This window comes from Anabrus simplex, chromosome 1 (genome assembly GCF_040414725.1).
Source record: "Anabrus simplex isolate iqAnaSimp1 chromosome 1, ASM4041472v1, whole genome shotgun sequence".
Classification (NCBI taxonomy): Eukaryota; Metazoa; Arthropoda; class Insecta; order Orthoptera; family Tettigoniidae; genus Anabrus; species Anabrus simplex.
Genome location: NC_090265.1, coordinates 1,253,956,971 through 1,253,981,442, shown reverse-complemented (window position 1 = coordinate 1,253,981,442; position 24,472 = coordinate 1,253,956,971). Strand labels below are relative to the sequence as shown.

The following is a 24,472-nucleotide window of genomic DNA, read 5'->3' as shown; positions in this document are numbered from 1 at the left end:
AAGAAAGACCTCAAATTATAACAAAATAATTTAAAATTACTGGATCAATTGGGTACGGGTAAGATAGTTCGATATGGAAATCGCACTCAAACTCGGTATCATTCAATTTTGTGTGTGATTTTGATGTCGTAATACCTAAACCGAACCCAATCAATGAAATCAAAACTTACCCGGTAAATATAAGTTACTTCACGTAGAGTTCTCACACATGGCAGCTCTTCATTTGAAAACTCGGTAATCCAAGCTCTTAGCTCTTTGCTTTCCAGCTTCTCCAGAGGTATATTTGAGTTCTCACACATGGCAACTCTTCATTTGAAAACTCAGTAATCCAGGCTCTTAGCTCTTTGCTTTCCAGCTTTTCCAGAGTTATATTTGCTTTGGCAAATGCTTCAACTGTGCGTTTCGAGAAGTTATCTCTGGAAATTTTTCGTCGTTTACAACTATCTAATTGTGTAAGAACAGAAGATTGCTTTCTTTGAGATGTACTAGCAGCAGGGGTTGAACTTTCGTTATTGCGTCGCTTACCCACATGTTTTTCAGATTTAACATGTTTCACAATGCTATCTTTTATTTCCCACCCAACTAGGCAATTGCAATACTTGCAAAACACTGTCGCTGAATCTGTGGCATATAAACCATCCTGTGCATATTGCCGAGCCCTTTCGTGCGTAGTTTTTGTCGTGCGCCCCATAACCTAAATGAGCGCTCGACTTTCTACTCTTCACTAGTTTCAATTTTGAACAACAGGAAAACAAGGCTGCATCTATCTCGTTATTTCCGTGACACTCGTTTTACATTTCGATAATAATCGATACAGACCTTATTCCCCTTGCTATTCTCATTGTAAATATCGATTAAAGTCAGCAAGCAGCAATCATTGGCCACTTTTCTTCATCGATTGGCACGCTCAAAAGATTTATGCATCATATTTTGAGTATTTCTGACTATTCTGCCAAAATATGGTGTTTTTGCCAGTAAAATAGCACATTTTTGCAGAATTTGCACCAAAATTGCATATTCATACTAATTTCACATTTTGGGTCACAATTCGCATTTGTTGCACTCCTATTTATGCGTAAAAATGATTTTATTCCACATTAGAATTACCGTAGGCTTGGATTCAGTACAAGATTCAAAAATTAGCATTTATCGCAAATGCGATTTTTTCAGGTCCCTACTGTGTTATTACTCAACATTCCAACATCCAGGGCCAGAACACACCTGTGACTGTTAGCTATAACTGGCCCTTGTTATCAGCTGTGCCTTGCACGCGTACAGTAATCGCTTTCAACAGTGTTCTTGCATGTGAATTGTTGTGCAAAGAAAAACAGTAGTTACGATGCACAATTTAATTTGTCTGTAATAGAATTTGCAAAAAACCATCTCGTGAATTTTCCATAGCACCATCACATGTGTTACTGGCGGAAGCAGAAAGAAGAATTACAGTGTACCAAGAAAACAACTTTATCATTTTGGGGACAAAAAACCAGGAAAGATCCAGAAATTGAAAAGGAAGTTGCTTCTTATGTAAGTCAATTGAGAAATGATGGCTTTTCATATTTCCCATGAGATGCTCCAGTTGAAGACAGTATAAGTCGCAAAAACCTTGAAAACTGCTCATTTTAAAGCAAGCAGAGAGTGGCGTTGTCGGTTTATGAAAAGGAACAATCTTTCTCTTTGAAGAAGGACATCTCTATGCCAGTGACTTCTGAAAGGCCATAGAGAAAAATCGTGCAGTTTCATACATTTGTAATTTGGAAGCAGCGCAAGTACAATTACCTGCTATCGCAAATCGGAAATACAGATTAAACTCCGATAACTCAATAACTTTTAGCTCAAATGTAACAAGTTACCTTCACCATTGTCAAATGATTCAAATGTCACATAGCCTTTTGACTAGAATGTCAATAAACCCATATTCTTAACAACGTTTTAGCATCGCATCAAATTAAGATGGTCCATAGAGGTCCAATTTAAACATCGTTCATCAACCTTCAACTATAACTTTGCATTTTTTCATCAAAGTGAACCACAACTTAACCATATGCCATTGACTTTCGACTTTTATCTCATGCAAATAATTACAGATCACTTGACTATCCTTCGACATTATTTTATTCAACATTATTTTTTGAATAATATGATTTTAATTGTCATTTTTGTCCTTGTCTAATTGTAACCTCTGGTCGGTCAACATAATTTTATAGCAATCTTACACTTGTATTTAACAGATTTTCATTTTCTAATGTCAATATTGCAAATACTTTCACCAATTGTAAAGTCCTCACTCATTGCAATATCTTTAAAACCAACATTGTACAATTCTTTTACTACATGTTAATTTTAGTTCAAGTCACTCCAAGGCTTTTAAAAAGTTAGTTTTATTTTATTTATATGTAAATCAGGTGCCTGATTTTATTTCAAGGTTAAGGCAATGGCTGATGATGTCTTTATACAAGGCGAAACATGTACCATTTTAGTTAAAATGTCAATGTAAATCAACAAAGACAGGACTTATTGTATTGATTAGGTGGTCAAGTTAATAAATTAACTTATTGTTATTATTCCAATTTCTTTGATATGCCAAGAAACACTACAATTGCTATTAAAAAAAAAAAGAGCATCCAGCGTAGTCATGAGGACTACTGGGACAGAGAAGCTTCGCTGCACAGTTATGCTGGCTGTTACTGTGGACGGGCAAAATTTTCAAGCAAAAAACAATTCCTGACGGGAAATTTCCTTCCGGTGCGTACATTCGTGCCCAGGAGAAAGGATGGATGGTAGCGGATCTCATGAAGGATTGGTTGCATGTTGTGCTGCCAATGTGAAAAAATTTGGTAATATCCTACGAAGCTCTGCGATTGAATACATCCAATATTCAAGTTAAGTAATTAATATTATGCACATATGCATGTTTATGGCTAGTGTTCAATAATTCTGGATGAGTTATAATTTAAACCACAGGTCTCTCCTGCTTTTGGACAGTTTCCGTGGCCATCTTGTTGATGATGTTCGCCCAGAGATGGTCAACCAGAAGACTGATGCTGCACTAATTCCTGGTGGCTTCACATTAGCTTTGCAGCCTTTTGATGTAAGCGTCAACAACCCATTCTTGACAACGTGCGGCGGGTATAATCTGAATAGATGGCGGGAGGTTCTCATAGTCTGACGCCTACTGGGAAGATCAAGAGGCCTTCACCAGAATTAATATGTGAGTGGATTGTTCGTGCATGGGGACTGATATCACAAGATATTATTATGAAAAGTATCAAGAAAACTGGCATTTCCAACGAAATAGATGGAACTGTAGACAACTGCATCTGGGAGATGGAAGAGAATGGGAGTGATTCATCGCAGAAGACTTCAGAAGAAAGCATATTCTTGAAATACATATTAGCATAGACAATTTTACAGATTTTACCCTAATACGGTATTCTAATTTATTTCAGGTATGTGGCTCCTTCCTTCAGTGAATTCTCATGTGACATTAAAAGACGAAGGTTTCTGTATAATTATTGCTAGGGAAAATAAGAATGCGTTCAATTTTTTATTAAAATTAATTGTTTTATACATATTTTCAACTATTTTGTACTGCTTTAGGCCTAAATACATTTTGTAACTTAAGTAAGGTAATTATGTTCGATTTTTCATTTCCATTTTAAATTTTGATTCACATAATTTTCCCTCCCTGTTTTTGAGGCCAGAAAAAATTAAAAAACGTGGGAAAATTACGTGAGTAAATATGGTATATTAACAGGTCGCCCGGGAGCGGAATTGCATATATATTAAATGGTCAGAGATCCCGTGTCACTGGTGCGCTTAGTAATAAAAAACTCAACAGATGGCAGTAAACGACAGTTATAGGTCTGGCTGAAGGGGGAATCCTCAAATAGAGTTGCGTTATCTCCCTGCTAGCTTTTTACAAGCTGTGAGAGGCTACTGCGTTCAGTTGAGCATGCGTTGCAAGTTTCAAGACCGGCCTTTTGCGATTTATATAGCTATTTTGCAACATGGTTTGTAAGAAGAGAGTCAGTGAGCAATAGATTGCTTCAGTTTTGGACTCTACGGACATTGATGGAAGTGATTTTTCATTTGAAGAGTCCGAAGACAAAAATGTAAGTAGTAAGTCTTCTCAGTGCAAGAGTAACTCAAGTGCCCCGGAGAACGAAACATTTGACAAAAGCAATGATATAAACAAAATACCACAAAAATAATTTATTCTATTATCACCACCTATTCTATACAAGCCACGTGCTATGTGGGTGAAATCTACATAATACTATATACACTTCTCAGGGACATGTTTTGCCCCTTGTTAAGGGCATCATCAGCCTGTAGGTAACCTTAAGGTCAAATGACTGAAAAATTATCTATTCATACAAGGATTACACTGAAAAATATGTTACACCTTATAAACATCTTAAAGTTAACATGTTACAATTATAATATAAAAATGCCACATTACACACTAAGAGTATTGAGGTCTGATATTGTCTATACTCGTAAAAATTTAAATGAAAACTTAATTTTTTTAAAAATGAAAATTAAGAAATTGCAGATCATTGGGATAGTAACAGTCTTGATTAAAGACTGTAATCTTCTTTCGGTACATCAACCCCAAATGTTCTGTATCTGAACTTGATAAAAACAATGTCCATAAGTTATAAACAGCAGCTGGATATTTAAGAATAAATTAGATAAGTTGAGTGTTGTGATTAAAATGTTGTAAATTTAAAAAATGATCGTATGTTTTCTCTCGCATAAAGCGGTGTCACAATTCCAAATTTAGGCTGCTGCTTAATTGTTGAATTGTGTCCTTGATGTTGCGAACAGTCGTGTGTGAATATTCTTACTTGTAGATGTGATTATTAGCCTTTGAGAGGGATACTATCTGTAATGAATCAAAAGAGAAGTAAAAATTAGTATTTTGAAGCACGCATACTGACAAGAAACTTCAAGTAGTTAATATGTAAACTGAGTAGTAACTTACTTGACAAAGCAGTGCTAAGTAGATCTGACTGTTCCGGCAGCTCCTGCCTGACTAACATTTCTATTCCTGGTGTTATACTTGTGCAGAAAAGGAGGGGTGGGATGCAGAGGAGGGGGAGGGGTTACGTTGATCTTTAAGCGCCTGTGTCGTTACTGGAGGGGCGTCAATAGGGGTAGTGTGGGTAGACCTGACGTTTGGTTTGGTGAATGAAATATTTGGATGAGAGGATTTAAAAAGATTTGGGATTTTATTCTGGTGTGAATTCATGATGTGTATTAATTTGGGTGTTAATTCGTATAAAGGACTTTTATTTTCTGTGACCTCATTAAAATTATGATTGTTATTATAGGTTTGGTCCAAAAAGATGTGTAAATTTTCTATTTCGTTCATTACATTCCCTTTACTGATACATTTTATAATAGTAAGATCCTTCTCTATAGTTGTAAAGTGGTGTCCTGTCTCAGTCATGTGCTGGCTCATGGCCGAGTACCTGTTGTGTTTAAGGGTATTTTAGTGTTCCATGTTTCTCGTGGAATAGCTCCTCCCAGTCTGTCCAATATATGAAAATCCACACTGTGAACATGTTAATCTATATACGCCACAGATCTTGAGTAAATGTTGCTATTGTAATTGACGTTATTGTGGTTAAGAAATATGTTTGGATTGGTGTTGACTGTCTTGAAAGCTATATTAATATTGTGCTTCTTTAGGGTATTAGTGACCTGGTCGATGGCGGGGTTATTAAAAGTAAATGTAGCAAATGTGATTTTATTAGGTTTGTCTGGGATGAGGTTCGTGGATAATTTAGTTTTTACTTTCGTGATTAGACGATTGACCATGTCAATTTTGAAATCGTTAATTTTGGCAAAATTTCTTATATAATTCAATTCAGCCTTTAAGTTGTTAGAAGAAAGGAATTTTCAGAGCTCTATAAATCAAATCTACTTAGCGCTACCTTGACAAGTAAGTTACTTCTCAATTGACATATCAACTACTTGAAGTTTCTTGTCAATACCGTGCTTCAAAATACTCATTTTAACTTCTCTTTTAATTCATTACAGACAATTTCCCTCTCAAAGGCTAATAATCACATCTACAAGTAAGAATATTCACATACGAATGTTCGTAACGTCAAGGACACAATTCGACAATTAAGCAGCAACCTAAACTTGGCATTGTGGCACCGCTTTACGCGACAGAAAACATATGATCTTTTTTTTTAAATTTACAACATTATAATCACAACACTCAAGTTATCTAATTTATTCTTAAATATCCAGCTGTTGTTTATAACAAATGGACATTGTTTTTATCAAGTTCAGATACAGAACATTTGGGATTGATGTACCCAAAGAAGATACAATCTTTACTCAAGACTGTTACTATCCCAAAGATCTGCAAATTCTTAATTTAAAAAAAAAAAAAAAAAAAATTAAGTTTCCATTTTCATTTTCACGAGTATAGACAATATCAAATCTCAATACTCTTAGTGTGTAATGCGGCATTTTTTATATTATAATTGTAACATGTTAACTTAAGATGTTTTTAAGGTGTAACGTATTTTTCAGTGTAATCCTTGTATGAATAGTTAATGTTTCAGTCATTTGACCTTAAGGTTACCTACAGGATGATGATGCCCTTAACAAGGGGCAAAACATGTCCCTGAGAAGTTTAGGGTTATGTAGATTTCACTCACATAGCACATGGCTTGTATTGAATAGGTGGTGATAATAGAATAAATTATTTTTGCGATAATTTGCTTATAGTCAACTTCAATATGGACCAATCAAGAGAATTGTCTCTTGCGAAAGCAATGATGTTAGTAACTTGGACACAGGACCTTCACGTAGCATTCTGATATGTAACATTAATCAAGGACCAATTTTACATTCATATTTTGACATGGCGAACGAGCCTACAGAGCACTTTTCCTATTTTTTGATACCGAAATTTTTACATAATTCACCAGGAAAGAGTAATCCAAGGAAATAAATAGAAACAACAGGAAACACCTCCAACTAGAAGATGCAGAATCAAAGACTGGTCATCTTCAACACTATTTGATATAAGAGCTTTGATTAGCATAAAACTTATCTGTGGAATGACTCTTGTGCCCTTTCTGCGCTAACATGCCGTCGCGAAAAAATTTGGTAATATCCTACAGATCTCTACTATGGAGTACAACCAATATTCGAGTTAAGTAATTAATATTATGTACATATGCACGTTTATGGCTAGTGTTCGATAATTCTGGATGAGTTTTAATTTGCCACATTTTCAGTCCACGTACAGAAATGTATAGATTTTTTTTTGCTAGGGGCTTTACGTCGCACCGACACAGATAGATCTTATGGCGATGATGGGATAGGAAAGGCCTAGGAGTTGGAAGGAAGCAGCCGTGGCCTTAATTAAGGTACAGCCCCAGCATTTGCCTGGTGTGAAAATGGGGAACCATGGAAAACCATCTTCAGGGCTGTCGATAGTGGGATTCGAACCCACTATGTCCCGGATGCCGCAGAGAAATAAAATGTTTCTGTCCGCGTAGGGTTAAAGAAGTGTACCAAAGAAGCCAGACGACTGTGAGATGCCAATGTGGAACTACAGAAGAATTCATAGTTAAGATGGGCCTGCATCAATCAATCAATCAATCAATCAATCAATCAATATCATGAATTATTTGCATTTAAGGGTGACAGCGGTCAGCTCTCAACCCATACCTCTTCATCATCAGCATGGACGAACAACCAAAACACATTCAGGATGTAGCTCCAGTCGAAGTTAGATGATAAAAGAGCCCCAGGAATTGATGCCATACCTGCAAATATCGTGAAGCATATTCATAGTGCCTGTCCTGATTTGTTCTTGAAACTTTTCAATAAATGTTTAGAACTCTGTGTTTTTCCAGACTGTTGAAAAGAGGCCACGATAAAAGTGATCCCTAAACACGGAAAGCAAAATAAATATACAGCCAATTGTTTATGCCCAATAGCGTACTCGTGTTAGGAAATGTCTTAAAGAAACTTATAATTAATAGAGTGATGTTTAACTTCACGATAAAGAACAGCTTACATGGAAATCAATTTGGGTTTATGCCATCAAAATCTACAGAAGATGCAGTACATAAGGTGACACAATGGATGAAATCTATCTACGACTGCAAAGAATTCGGACTACTAGTATCATTAGATATCTCCGGTGCGTTCAACTTTGCATGGTGGCCTAAAGAGTTGCATCAGCTGAAAGTAAAGGGTTGTCCAAAAAACATTTATAGACTACTGCAAAATTATTTCACAAATAGAAAAGTGCACCTGACCATTTGTGGCACAACTGTGACAAGAAACGTAGATAGAGGATGCCCACAAGGCTCTGCTTGTAGCCCAGGTCTTTGGAACATACTCTATGATGACATTCTTCAACAGAAGCTTCCCGATAATTGTACGCTAATTACTTATGCAGATGATGCATTACTACTAGTTAGGAGTAGAACAATGGGTTCAAGATAGGCAGGGCTAAAACAGGTTATCTCCACGAGTGATCTTGTGATCAGATGGTTTAAAAATTGTGAATAAGGAGGTAGCAAAACCAATACCTTCAAATATCTTGGATCAGTGATGCAGGATAATGCAGACATCAACACAGATATTACCAATTGGGTCAACAGTGGCTGGATGAAGTGGCAGGCAGCCACTGGAGTTCTATGTGAGAGGAACGTCCCTCTTAACCTGAAGAGCAAAATCCATAAAACAGTTGTCTGTCCAGCCATTCTATATGGTTCAGAATGCTGGGCTACAAAGAATATGGACGAACAGAAACTTTGTGTGGCTGACCGATGGTGTAACCAGACTAGACAAAATTCCAAATTGACACCATTCGCCAATCTCTGAGAGTAACACCAAGTTCTCAGAAACAGGGAAAATCAACAAATGGTTTGGTAAACTTAAGCGAAGACCAGATGGCTATGTGGAGAGGCAGGCAGTAGAAGGCCAACCAGCTTTGGGAAGACCTAAATTAAGACAGAAAATCTACATCAGAAAGGACCTGAATAGTACCAATGCTAATGAAAATTGAATACAGAATAAAAGATCAAAGTTACTAAAGGAGAGTTACCAGAAAAGCCAACCCCCCACCTGACGGGGGGGGGGAAACAAAGAAGAATAAGATGAAGAAAAAATTGTGGGATATAGAAAAATATTTATTCCATATTTTGTAGCATCATAAGCATTGGACTACAGTGGCTATACAGAGCCCTCAATGCCATATGGAAGGATGAAAGGATACCTGAAGATTGGCAACAAGCAACCACTGTACCACTGTTCAAAAAAGGAAATGGGAAGAAATGTGAAAATTATAGAGGCATAACCCTATTATCACACAGGCTAAAAATAATGGAGAAAGTCATAGACAAAAGACTGAGGGATATAATAGAAACACAGTTAGAAGAAGAACAATATGGCTTTAGACCAAATAGATAACAGTAGACTTTATATTTACAGTGCGAACGATAATGGAAAAACATCTGGAAAGCAACAAGGAAACCATATTCGTATTTTTGGATTTGGAAAAAACTCATGATACAGTTAAGAGAAAACATGTATGGGAATGACTATGGAAAAGGAATGTACCAAAATCATTAATTAACAAGATAAAACTGTTGTATCATGAGAGTAAAAGCAGTGTGCAAGTGGGGAGTGATGAAGTGAATGCTTTGGTATTTGCAGATGATGTGGTGATGTGGGGAAAGGGAGAAAAGGAAGTACAAAGGAGACTGGACATTTGGAATCAAAACCTGAAGCAGTTTGGAATGGTAATTAGTAAAAATAAAACTGTAGTCATACACTGTGAAAAAGAGAAAAAGAGAAGCCAAGTGAACATAGACAGAGAACAGTTAGAGAATGTAGGAGAGTTTACATATCTGGGTAGCATTATTAGTGGAAGTAATGAAATCAATCCTGAAATTAATAAGAGACTAAGTATATGTACAACATTTTATCATCAAGCCAGAGAGCTTTTATGGGATGACGAAGTACCCACGAGAACGAAATTAACAGTATATAAACAGTATTTCATACCAATTGTAACATACAGACTAGAAACGCTGGTAACTAATAAGTCCAAGCAGAAGAAATGAAATTTTTAAGAACATTGGTTAAAAAGACAAGAAGAGATAGAATCCAAAATATTAAAATCAGAGAATAGCTAAATATAGAACCGTTAGTACAGAACATACAGAAACCAAGACTGAGATGGTTCGGACATGTAAAAAGAATGGGAAAGGAACAGATTGCAAGAAGGGAATTGCGAAGAGAAGTTAAGGGAAAGAGACCAGTTGGAAGACCGAGCAGAAGGTGGATGGATCAGATTTGGAAGGACATTGGAGAAACTGGATTAGATGTGGCGGAAGTAATGGAGCAGGAAAAGTCAAAGGACAGAAAGGAGAGAAGGCGGCTTGTAACCACACCCGGGCAACTGGAGTGGGACGTTGATGATGATGATAAAAAACTAGTTTCTACATTTTGAATATATATGATGTTACATTATATTTTGTAAGTGGAAGGAGCATTATTTACTGATTTCATTATGTAATCCTATCATGACTATAAACCTAAGAAATATTTTATTCTTCAGCTTACCTTGGCTATAATAAATGTTGCCGAGGTTGTAAGTTACTGCATCAATTTACATATAGCCTTATTATGAACACATGACAAACAGGCACCACTAGCATTACAAATATATGTTTTTGATAATTAGAGCATTCCAATTATTTCATTTTCTGTGGCTCTAAGTTAAATAATTTTAAATAAACAGTGAATGTGTCCAGGCCATTTGAGGCCATATTGTATCCATAGCCAAAATTTTGTTCCTATATTACATTAGCAACTAGATCATTAAAAGAAATATTTATCATGTCAGGGTTCCTGTTTCAAGTGGTATGACATCTGTAAATACAGTTTCACTGCAATTTATTGTTAGATGATGGCTCCACACACAGTTTTCACAGAAAGCAGATGCATCACCAAAGAGTCACAACAAGGAAACGAGGAATGAGGTAGCTCCATATTGCTTTAATCGAGCCAAGGTTATGTTGCGCATCAGTCTGATAAGCCCACTGAAACATACACATCAACCAATCCTACAAGCAATACCTTAACACCATTCATCACAGGTATAGCTACATAGCGAACAGCACTAACAGTACTGTCTTCTGTCCTATGCCTCTCCAAGTTCACCGCTTCAAGACTACTGTCAATTTTTTTTTAATGGACACTCGAGTTTAGGCATTAATTACAAATGTACAGACAGGCCTATTTCAAACTGAATTATACCAATATTTTCTTTGTTTAATTCTGTACTAGAGAGTATAAGACAAATTATTTTAGAAATTCATTAATTAAGTCAATGACCGTCTTGCTCTTTTCATTCCAGCCGTAATGGGTAATCTTGTGACTGTCTCTTCCGTTGAAGACAGCTGAAGACCAAACAGTTTCTTATGCAGAAGTCTAGGAGATGTTCCCCTTCTGAATTACTTCTCCCATGGCCACGTGGTCCCATCACCTTCAAATAGCCATTCCTGTCTGTCTCGAGCTGTGCGCTGAGGTCCCCGATGATGATTACCCTCTCTTCACTGATAGTCTCTTCTAGGTCTTTGAGAAACTTGTTCTTTTCATCTTGACTGTTACCCGTCTGAGGGGCATACACTTGCACCGGTGTCAGCTTCTCTTTTCCTAGGTGAACTGTTGTCTTTATAATACTCTCATTGATGTACTGGATCTCTGTAATACCATCTAACTCTTTTGACAATATCAATCCTACTCCATTTCTCATCTCTCTGTTGTAACCATTCCAGTACAGGGTATATTTCTTCCTCAACTCTTCTTCCCGTTACCTTTCCATTTAGTTTCACTCAGTCCTACCAGTGATATTTTCCTTCTCCCCATGATGTCCACTAACTTTTCACATTTCCCAGTCAGTACATTGATTGTTCCTATTTGAATATGTTGTCTTCTCTGGGGTTGTTGCACAATCGCAAGGCCTGGCCTATCATCAGGCTGTAAGCCATTATATCTAGCATAGGTTTGCGAGTGCTGTTGTCTACTCCGAGTTCTTTGTTTGCATCCAAGGCTCGTATAATTATTGAAAGCAATTGCAGTTGCTTTCCAACTGACTTGCTAGGCCTAATGTTAGAAAAGACTTTCTGTCAGGGTTATCTCCCTTAGCCTTTAGCAGTCCCCTGCCACATCTGCAAGGCAGCAGCTTCCTGTTGAATTTATATCATTTCCTACACAAAGACTTCAACAAGACCCCTAAGGGTAAACTCCTCTGCCCATAGCCATTGGTTCTCCCTCAGTTTGTCAGGTCTAGTAACAGCCGCCCAACCCTCGGCCAGACAGTCGCATATGGAAGCAGGAAGTACCTGACCTGACTAAGAATACTGATGGAATTAAATAATGTCAAGTATGTAAATAATGTTAATAATTATGTAAATAACCTTTGTAAAAAGTATACAGTGTGACATTTCTACATTAGGAAGCCCACCATTTTTAAATTTGCAATTGTATGCCCAAAGTCCTTATAGTCATGGGAAGAGGAATTTGTAAGAAGAAATAAAATCATAAGTTGAAAGTAAACAAAAAGCTATCTTCTTTATGTGCTGTGTTTACTACTGAGTGCAGTAACACTGTACCCGATTTTACCACCTTGCCTGCTGTTAATCGCACAGGCCAGCGCACACACACCTTCCCATCAATATTATTTTGTTCATAAATTCAGCATTACACTGTACAGTATCAGTGATTATAGTTTCTGATAACAATGACTGAGTGCTTCAAAACAAGCACAAGTTTCCTGTTGTACATTTATCCTGGGCTGAGCAAAAGTTGCTGTAGAAAAGTTAAGAAATTTCTTCGGGGTGGTCAAAATAAAAAAACGTATCACACTATGTTATGAATACATGTGGCTATGTAAAAATGTTATTACCATCAGATCAGTAGTTTTTCATGTATATATTTTTAAGTGAGCAGTTCCTAGAAAAAAAACCAAAAACCCAGACAATATTTATTACAACCACTAATAAAAAAATAAATAATGAACTTCTAAAACAATTTGTCATATACACTCGAATGCAGAATTAAATAAGGAAAATATTGCTAGGCCTATAACAGGGCATGATAAATCTCAGGCGCCAGGTCACCATGGTGCCTAAAAATTTTTCTTTGGTGCCTTATTTTTCGAGCCGAGTACAATCTCCCCCTTTATATGTTTAATTCCCTATTCGGTGTCACTGAACTATTGTAAAACGCATGTAATAATACATAACCCCTTGCCACTCCGCACAATTTCCGCTTTGATACTAATGTTACAGTACTACCATTTTAAATAATAATAATCAAGGCCACATTATATAAGCAATAGAAGAAAAATTAATGTTAAGTACAGTATAAACAACTGGGTGTTGAGGAAACCTCTCATAAAAAAAGTATATACCGACATAGGAATAACTCAAATATTCTTCTCATGTAAATGACATGAATAATATTCTGTGATGCTCCTTGACTATCAAAACAGAATATCTTTTGCTATTAAATTGATTTTTGTTACTGTAAAGTGATACAGATGGATTTCTCCTGGCGACAGGGTTCGAAATCAGATTGATGTCATTTTGGTGCAGCAACGATGGCGGACTTCTGTACTGGAATGCAAGACCTATCCTGGAGCAGACTGTGGTAGTGACCACATTATGCTATCCATAAAAATGCGGATCAAACTGAAATTGACCAAGAAGAAGAGAGTGACACAGGTTCGCATTACTGACAAAAATGTTCTCCAAGATTTTGGGGAAAGAATCCAGCAAGTACAGGAGGAAGGATCAGCCTCTCAAACATGGGACAACCTTAAAACAATCATAAACTCCTCTCTCTGAACCATTTACTAAGTCTCCCCAAGCTAAGCCCCTCGATATCGAACACCACTCTACTGCTGATAGAAGAAAGGAGCATACTGAAGAAACATTGAATTCAAACCAAGCAAGACGAAGAAGCATACAATGAACTTTGCCGTGAAATGCAGCACAATTGCAGAACTGACGAGACACAGTATCACACCAGTATTTGTGATGAAATAGACCAACATCAAAGGCTGAATCAAACACGTGATCTTTTTTAAAAAGTCAACAGCATTACCTGTGAGTTCAAACCACGCACATGGGTGATTGAAGATGAAGATGGCAACCTTATTACTGCTAAGAACAAAGCAATAGAGAGGTGGAAACAATACTGTGAAATGCTGTATTGCAAAGGAAATAATTCTGCTGAACAGAAAATTTCTATGAGGTATGACAAATAACCTGATATTTTATTCACTGAAATTGTGAATGCTGTCAATCATGTGAAGAACAACAAAGCCCCAGGTATCGATGGTATTTCAGGAAAAATGCTGAAAGTGATAGGGGAGGAGGGCATGCGTGTTTTACATTCGGTATGTAATATTTATTTATTTATTCCTGACTTACATTTGTGGCGAAGTTAGGGCTCACGGCCCTCTCATACACTTCACCACTATAAACAATAAAATTTTAAAATGTAAACGTAAAAGTAACACAAAGTAATTCTAAAAAGAAATACTACGGACAGATAATTATAAGACTAAGTTACAAATCAGTATAGCACTTAGTGTGACAATACTAACAATAATAATAATAATGATAAGTGCATAATAGATAAAAGAAAACTCATTCACACAACATACACACAATGACTCGCACAACTTAGTTATATGTTCCCAGGAAAAACTTTCGGCAGACAGATTTGAATTTTTGACAGGAAGTAACGTGCCAAATATCCATTGGGAGTGTATTCCAGAGTCTCGGTATAGTAACTAAAAAGGAATGATTGTAGGAATTTGTTCAATTTAGTGAAATTTCAAGTAGGGAACCAGAACTGGTACTAATTTCATGGAATGGGGAAAGGAAATGAAAATTAGAAGATAGGTAAGTAGGAGTGTTTGTCGAGAGCACTTGGTAAACAAGTGTCATTAGGTGACAATTCCTTCGTTCATTTATGCATAGCCATCTCAATGTTTTGAAATATGGTGTAACATGAGCGTCATGTCTCAGTTGGAAGGCATATCATATGCATGAGTTTTGTGCTCGTTGAAGTCTCAAAGCTTGTTCAGCATTTAGATTGACTAGTACCATATCACAGTAGTCTAAAATAGGAAACAGTAGTGCTTGGATTAATTTTAATTAAAGTTTTTGAGGAAAAGATTTCTTGTGATGTTTCAGGCAATAAAGAGCTGCATGAATCTTTCTACATATGTTTGTTACATGTTCATTCCAGGTCAGATTTTCATTGATGGATTTTCCAAGATTAGTTACATTTTTAAGGTACGATACAGCAATGTCATTGATTATAACTGGAAGAGGATTGATATTGCTTATTACATGTACCGGTAATAATTTAGAGTTTCCTATGTGAAATACTTTGTGTTTTATGATTTAGGATTAAGTGGTTGTTTTTAGAATAGGTGGTATGGCTTTCAATATCTGAGTTAATATGCTGAACTGTTTCATGTAAATTGTTTGTAGTGGTGTGTTTGTATATCTGCAGCTCATCAGCATATAAGTGGTAGTTGCAATACTGAATTGTGGAGGATATATTAATATGGAAGACAAACAATATGGGCCCTAGAACAGACCCTTGAGGGACACCGGATGATTTTACAGCCCATTGGGATCTTTGATTGTTTACCAATACGCACTGGCAACGGTTTGTAAGGTATGACTTTTAAAAAATTAGGGCTATCGGGCCGATATGCAGAGAGCAGAGCGTGGATAATAGTATGTCTATATTTAACATGTCAAACACGCTACTAAAGTCAAGGAGTGTCAGTATCGTCACCTGCCGTTTGTCCATTGCTAGTCTTATGTCATCTGTTACCCGAAGAAGTGCAGTCGTAGTACTGTGTCCTTTTCTGAAGCCAGATTGTAATGGGTGAAAAGGAGTGTGTCTGATTAAGAATTCTACTAGCTGCTCATGTTCAACTCATTCAAGAACTTTCCAGAGAGAGGGCGAAGAATCGAAATAGGCTGGTAATCAGATGGCGCATTTGCTGTGGTATGCTTTAATATTGGGGTTACTAGAGCATCCTTCCATGGAGTTGGAAACGTCCCTGTAGTGAGACAGTAGTTTACAATATGTTTATGACTGGTAGGACCGCGCCAATAATGTATTTTATAAAGGCTATTGGGATGTTATCTGCTCCTTTAGCTTGCGTTTTAACTGAATTCAAAATACGCTTTACATCATTTACACTTACAGGGTGAAAAGAGAAATTATGTTCGTTTTCTGTAGAGTCACTGATTCTTTTATTTAGAAGGATATGATTTTGAGGTTGAGATTCCTTTATTGGGTCAGTTATGAAGTGAGAATTAAGTGTATCGAGAGGTATAGTTGGCACATGTGGCTCTTTGCAATTTCCAACTCTCATAGCTAGAAGTTGGTTCCAGGTTTCACGTGCATTGAAGTTCCTTGATACATTTTTAATGTGATTAAATTTGCTATTGCGAATTAATTGCTTTGTTCTGTTTCGTAAAAGATGATACTGTTCAAAATTTAGTTCATTATTTGTTTCCTTGTATCGGCGGAACATTCCATCACGGCAAGCCATTGTTGCTTTTATATCGCTAGTTAACCAAGGTGCAGGAGAGCGAGTGACTCTAGCTTGCCTAACTGGAGCATGCTTGTCATATAGTCCTATGAATAGCTATCTGCTTTACGTGGCACCGACACATATAAGTCTTATGGTGACGATGGGACAGGAAGGGCCTAGGAGTGGTAAGGAAATGGCCGTGGCCTTAATTAAGGTACAGCCCCAGCATTTGCCTGGTGTGAAAGTGGGAAACCACGGAAAACCATCTTCAGGGCTGCCAACAGTGGGGTTCGAACCCACTATCTCCCGGATGCAAGCTCACAGCTGCACGACCCTAACCGCATGGCCAACTCACCCGGTTCCTATAAGTAGAGAGTTAAATCTGGTCACTTTCATGTCTGTGTCGTGTAACTGCTTTATATCTTCCCAAGGTAAACTGTACGCATCATTTTGGAATTGTGGTGTGGAAAACTGGTGAATGGCCCAAGGACTGGACAACATCAATACTAATCCCTCTTCACAAATAGGGGTCTACAAGGGATTGTTCCAATTATCGTACTATCGCATTAATATCCCATGCAAGCAAAGTTCTGCTCTACATAATAAATCAAGGCCTAAAACCACTCCTGCAACCTCAGATATATGCGGAACAGGCAGGCTTTGTTGCAGGTAAAGGAACACCAGAGTTTATCCTGAACTTGAGACAGATAATTGAGAAATGTCGCGAGTTTTCTGTCCCTGCTTTTATTTGCTTCCTGGACTACAAAAAGGCCTTTGATTGTGTTATGTGGGACAAGTTGTGTCAGGTGCTAAAGGAATTTGGGGTTCCATGATTTAATATCATTATTGAAAGGCCTGTGTAAAAACCACGCAACAACCATAAAGGTGGATGGTGATGTCTCAGGCATTTTCAATGTGACAAAAAGGAGTAAGGTAAGGTTGTATATTATCACTTCAACTCTACAACATCTATGCAGAGTGTCTCATCAAAAGAGCTCTCAATGGCTGGAATGGTGGAATCTCGATTGGTGGCAGAAAAAATTAACAACCTGCGCTTTGCAGATGACATTTCCCTCACTGCTGGTAGTGAAGAGGAACTTTATGACCTGCTTAAAAGGGTGAAGAACACTAGTCTTCAGTATGGTCTAGAGATAAACATCAAGAAGACCAAACTAATGGTAGTTGATGGGCAAGATCAAATCCGAATTACAGGATACCTAAAGGACCTGGATATAGTAAAGGAATTTGTATACCTGGGGTCAGTCATCAATGACACGGGAAACTGTGATAAAAAGGTAAAAAGACCTATTGTCTTAGGTCGTGCTGCAATGGTTAAACTTACTAAGATCTGGCAGAACCGGGCAATATCAAAAGTTACGAAGATGCGCTTGGTAGAATCACTAGTGTTCTCAGTCTTTTTGTACGACTGTGAGACCTGGACCGTGAATGTTAAAGACAAAAAGCGCATTTATGCCTTTTAGATGTGGTGTTGGCGGAGAATGCTACATGTACCCTGGACAGAAAGAAGAACTAATGTTTCCATTCAGGATTAACTCTGCATCAAGAAATGTCTATCATCCCATGTGAGTGAGTGTTACCTCCAGTTCCTTGGCCATATTTTCAAACGAGACAGAGAGAACTTGGAAAAGATCATTTTGCAAGGCAAAATCAAAGACAGTAGACAACGAGAAAGAACAGCAAGTACATGGATAGATCAGGCGAAGAAGATCACTGGTCTACCACTTCATACCATATTTTTAAAATGTGAAAACCGCTCGGAATGAAGACATCTCGTCAAGGTTGTAACACGGAAATGATACAGTTATGAGGTCACGATGCTCAGTAATGATGATATAGATGTGGATTCCCATAGGGACTGGTTGCCAGCATTGGCTAGTGTGCTAGATACCAACTGATGAGCCCAACCTAGCACACGAGGGCGAAATGCTGGCAACCAGGAATGAGTTAGCTGGAAAAGTTATAATGTCCAATACGGACCATTTATATTGGCTCAGTAATGAGCATAACAATTAATGATGATAATTGTAAAGTGAAATAGCACATACTCTCACGGAATTTATTTCCGTATGTTGACAGGATACGAAGCTCCTAGGCATGTGCATGGACACAAAAGGAAAAATAAGGATGTCTTGTAAAGTATGGTTTATTCCTTGTATTTTTTTTTTTAGATAGGTAGACAATGTTTAAATTTTAAGTTATTAATCCTTTTACATGACAGGCTAATATATACAAAGGAATTGTAGAATTTGGTGTTCTGGACAATAACATTCACTTTCTTATTTATATTTTATGGTTTACAAGTTGCTTAGAACAGTATCAAAATATAAGTATGCAACAACTGGCTAGTTTCATAAATATGTATACATAATGGCATGTCTTATTTAGTTCACTGTCCTGCTGTCTTTACATTTTATGGTAATCTGTTATAGTTTATAAAACTATAAAATCACAATACCTATAGTTACTACCACCATGTTTTATTTTCAGGAGGCAGGATGCTAGTATATTAACGATGCAAGTACTAGAAAAATTATCTGGCTGCCAGGTTTGAGTGCTGGCTCCTAGATTTAAAAACATTTCTCGTGGCCCGGCCTGTATGCCATTTTGTGCCAGGCCCATTGGTTTGTTAGTAATTAAAGCCTACAGTTGAGTGTCCAACAGCAGTCTCTGTCTTTGCAAGGGAAACACTTTTCCTAGAAGATTTCAGACTTGCATTATCTCTACCGTCTAGTTAGAAGTGGCTATTTACAAAAGAGGAGAGAAGGAAATATGGAGTGAGTTTCACATCACTGATGTAATGATCAGCTATGCCTGGAGAGAAGCAAACTGTGAGCTGCACCACCTAGTGACGAGACTGGCAGCGCATGAATTCCATAACAAGATCATCATCACTATCATTTCCCTTTATCCAGCTGTAGCCGAGTAGGGGCAAATATGGTTCCTCTCCACTTTCTTTGGTAGAGGACACCCTAACATTTTTCGAGGCACCATATCTGCTAATCCATAGGCATTTTATACCTACTGCCAGGTTCAAAATTAGGCCGCCCCTAACATGGAGTCAGATGCCTTTTGTAGCCGCTACTCCAGAGTACAGACGCTACAGATTTGCCCCTTCCACATCTCCACCGTACCAAAGTCCACCTTCTCCGCCGTAGATGCCGTTGAGGTCTTCACTTGTAACCCTGAGCTGGGACCCATACCAGATGTTACACACTGGGTCAGTGTGCTCTGGGACTCACATAGGCAGATCTGCCACAATAATCGGTACTATGACCCCACAGAGACCTGGGTGTGCATGTTAGGTAACAGCTGATATGAATGAAATCACATACTGTGTGAAAAGGAAAAGATCATTGGTCAAGTACAACAAAGATTGATAAATAGCTTCCTGTAATACAAACTGGGTACACTTTTCTTTTTATTAGTACCAGTGTTAAGACAGCTGGCAATACATGAGACACTTTCATATTATCAAGCGGATGCGTGGATGGTTCACATAGCTTTCGGCTTGCATTCGGGAGACAGTGGGTTCGAACCTCACTGCCGGCAGACCCGAAGATGGTTTTCTGTGGTTTCCCATTTTTACATCAGATGAGAATCAGAAAGATCAATGAACTCGCTCACTCACACACTCACTCCATGGGGTTCTGAGGGACGTGAAGTTCCCGTGCCGATCTCACAATTCTCTTCCATCCATTTCGATCTTGAGCCTGCTCTTCCCAGTTATCAATTTGGAGGATCCGGCATACCTTGTTGATCTCCTTCTTACAGGTGCTTAGGAGTCTTCCTGAAGGTCTTTTCCCATTAAGAGATCACTTGTATAGATCTACCGGTGTTCTGTTATCCTGCATCCTCAGTACGTGCTCTTTCTTGGTTATACTCGATGTCTTAGAACCATACAGAAGTACTGGTCAAATGATTGTATTGTGGATAATCATTTTTGCATTCCTGGTTAAAAACTTGAAGCCTAATATAGGGGTCAACGAAGGTAACAAATATTTCACAAGGGGTAGAATTGGTTTGAGTAATACTAATTGCAACAACAACAATGCTATCTTTCACTATCAGTCTTAAAGAGACACTACCTTTTTTTTTTTTTTTCCTGGTGGTTTAACATTTCACTAGGCTAATACATCAAACTTTTTTGGCGACTAAAGGATGGGAAAGGGCTAGGGTTGAGAAAGTAGCGAATGTGGCCTTAATTAAGGTACAGCCTGGTGTGAAAATCAGAAACCACGGATAGCCATCTTCATAGACTCTGTCGACGGCGTGATTCAAACCTAACATCTTCCAAATTCAAGCTCATGAGACCATAACCATGTGGAAAACTCGCTCCATTTTAAACAGACGCCTAAAGGATACTATATCAGTTATTTAACTTGCTATAAATGCTATTGACACAGTCATCTCCCTTTAAATTACTTATAGATATCTATGGGCTAAGCCAGCATTTCATTCTAAAATCATGAACAAATCAAACTAAATAACTATGCTATGTAGTCAGTTGATTGCAATGGTCCTTTCTTGCCCATATGTGTATGGGTAAATACTGAAGTGACAATTCTAAATTTACAACTAATAATTACGTACAATTTGCAAAAAATCTTAGTTTTCGCATCTAAGTTCCTTTTTTGGACATGATAGAATTCGCCCTTTAGGGTCAAAAATTTCTGAGACCCGAATTGGAGATAGCGTGAAGGTGTACCAGACCCGAGTAAGGAACAAAAAGAAGATCCTACCAGCACCTCACATTGCAAGACAGAATAATGAAACATGATGCAGAAAACGAATCCCAAAATTATCATAATATGTTTTCACATAGTGCATTCATAACTATTGAAAGAAAAAATGAGCTCCAATTACTTCCCACAGTAATCTATGGAAAAAGTATTGAAATGTGTTAGGAGCTTGGATGAGCTGAGTAGAGAGCAAATGTGTTGTTTAACTATCAAAGATTGTAAAATCACACATGGTCTCAGATAAAACACCAAAAACCTAATATCAATTGCTTGTAATAACTGAATTATTAAAATGTGAAAAGTAGGATAATCAGTAATGTACTAGGGGAGCCAAAAAGCTTGTTGCAAAAGGTACAATACACCTTCATATTTCTCTTTTCACATCTGCGCGTGATCCTTATAAAGGCATATAACGGCAACTGTGATAAGTTTACACCGTGTTAAAAGAAACGATCACTTATGCAAGATATTATCAAACATGTAACAAGTGGTACTTATTCCAAATTAAATTGCCTTGGCAAAATAATGAAACTGAACAACTGAACTTCCACTACAAACACTTCTTAGTTTGGAATGATAAAATAGAATAACAGAGTCACCTGCTGAGAACACTTCTTTATATACTACTGTCCAAATATGCTCGCGAAAATGAAAACCAATAACCTCCTCCAAAACATCAACATATTTGTATACATTGCCGCTTGACAGCTCGACTAAAGACAGGGTAGCCAACATGCAACTTACGTTAAGGGCACAAAAACACCCAATTTCTTCTCCTTTATGTTGTCCGACACAGCTGACCTAGATTGAATACGACTTCCAATCAACAGTTTATTGAAAGATACAAGATTCATCTTTCACGCTGTCTACCGATTTTTCTTGTAAACGGCAGGATGAACGTATAATAGTCATGCCGACATACGATTTTATTTCAGGGTGGTCTGTGCAAATTTCCTTATGTGCTGTGCCTCCTAACATATTGATGCATATTGTTCCAACACCATACTTTTGAACAATATGTATTTTAAGTACCTTACTGTACTAAGTCCGAAGCGTTGCTTACAAGGCTGGGAAATAAGCCATGAGAAGTGGGATCAGCGAATTTAGTTTTCAGTTCGCCCGCTAGGATAGGCTTTCTTAAGCCCCATTCACAATGCAAACGTAACGTAACGTAACGTAAACTTAAAATTAACGTTAACTTAGAAGTTAGCGGCCATCTTATCTAACGGAACCATTCACAATGCGCCGACGTAAACTTAACTGCGAGTCCGTAAAATTAAGGGATTGCAAACTCCAAGCTCTTGCGGTTAATTTTACGTTAACTTTAAGAACCAGCCAATCAGAGCAGAGGTAAACATTGTGGTTTGTGCACGATATAATGACTTCTTTCGACAAAACGCTTGTACTGTAGGCCTACTTCTCTTTCAAAATAATATTTGTGTGTATGTATGATAGAAGGAAAAAGAATTACAAATACGTTGTACCGAAAAAGTAATAGGTGGAAATAAATATCTTCTGGCAATGAAATCTGACGGTAAATGGGGGGAGACAAGCTCGCAGCTCTGGCGAACGGACGAGACAATCCCTGTCATAAATAAAACAGTGGCCCTGTATATTTCTTAACATTATGACAGACTACTAGTTTACGAAAACGATATCATCCAAACAAATAGATCCAAACATCTCATCGGGGTGTGATAGATAGGGGCATAGATGTCGATAAAGGGGACCTTACATTTCTTTTTATTAGAAAAGGGGAAGCGAATCGTAAGAAAGGCGAACAGTTCAGGTTTCATCCGCATGTCCAAAACGAACTGATGAGGGTCATTTCTTACAGTAGATCACCGAAATCGCCCTGAGAAAACCTCCTTTGATTCAAGGGATGAACCCATTTTCTGCACCGTTGTTAGTTCGCCTTTTGAGGTACCGTAGGCCTACACAGCTCCCAGGAGCAAAGCAATATAGGTTTGAAGTAATATGAATTCCGCTACCACGTTGTTTGATTCCATCGAGGTATTGAAATATAAAACTACGAGATACCGGTAGCCCAAAACCCGACTTCCGTGCTAAATAACATGGCAGTGTTTTGATTGGCTGCTGTGTACTCTTTACGTTAATGTTACGTTCCTCCATTGTGAATACCACAAATGTTACGTTAATTTTACGGTTACGTTACGTCGTTAAGTTTACGGTTACGTTTGCATTGTGAATGAGGCTTTACACACAAGTTTTGAATATCTTCCTATGTTCAGCCCGTTGCCTACGCTATAAAAGGCCTTGAAATGCACTCGTGGAAACGGGTTGCTTCCTAGTTCACCATTCAGCCGCTAGGATCGCGGTCTTGCCCCCTTGTATTCGCATGGCCGTATATGTCAATAAGTAAAGTATATCCTAAATAAAAAGAACTGAATGTTTTTGCGAGTATTGACAGTACTTTATTTATAGAGCGGTGCTGCATTGGCTTGGATATGTCATTGAAGTTTCAAAACTTTCTCTCTTCTACTTGAGTGGCTCAAAGCAATGTTGTCTAACAGAGGTCTCAGAAATTTTCAGAGTAAAAAAAGAGGTGGTTTCTCGCCTTTACACTTTCCACATTTAATTTCACTGTTGAACATGTCTTTCGAAAAAATAAACGTACACCTTTTAGTAACTCTCTTCGGGACAAGTACTGCGTAGCGGAAGTGACAAATTCCGTCATTCACTGCAGAAGTGCCACAGACGATTTTCGGTATCTGAGGGCTCCTCGATTTTAAAAACGAATAACACAATGTTGGACTTTGAGTAGCTGGAGAACAGATATGTTCTAAACAGCCTTTACAGTCTGTTTTTTTCTTTTGCCACTCGAACCATAATGTCATTGTATTCCGCTTGGCGTCTTAGGTAGCTGTAGAAGAGCTCGATGTCAAGGCTCGTTAGGTTCCTCATCAATGCATAATGCAAATGTATACTTATGAGGTATTTTACGCAGGCCACAGTGGACTGGGTAGTCAAGATCTATGCCTGGTACATTTCTCTCATGATTCTTTTTTACTTTCTCTGAATGCATTTTAAGTTTCTTAATATATGACAGGAGGCA

General features: G+C 37.7%; 1 protein-coding gene across 6 annotated transcripts in view; it reads right to left on the bottom strand.

Moving 5' to 3' along the window:
• The window catches only part of LOC136878082 (uncharacterized), a 326,911-nt gene extending 304,722 nt beyond the window's left edge, over window positions 1–22,189 (bottom strand). For 3 of the 6 annotated variants that reach the window (XM_067152062.2, XM_067152058.2, XM_067152066.2), the window contains exon 1: window positions 21,996–22,104. Coding sequence is in view for 1 of the 6 variants with exons in the window: in XM_067152057.2 (XP_067008158.2) it covers window positions 21,996–22,131 (136 nt within the window). In the remaining 5 variants the exon portion in view is untranslated. Of the gene's footprint in view, window positions 1–21,995 lie in introns of all 6 variants that reach the window. The other 3 variants (XM_067152057.2, XM_068225466.1, XM_067152064.2) reach the window with 3 other exon arrangements.
• Window positions 22,190–24,472: the final 2,283 nt, after the last annotated feature.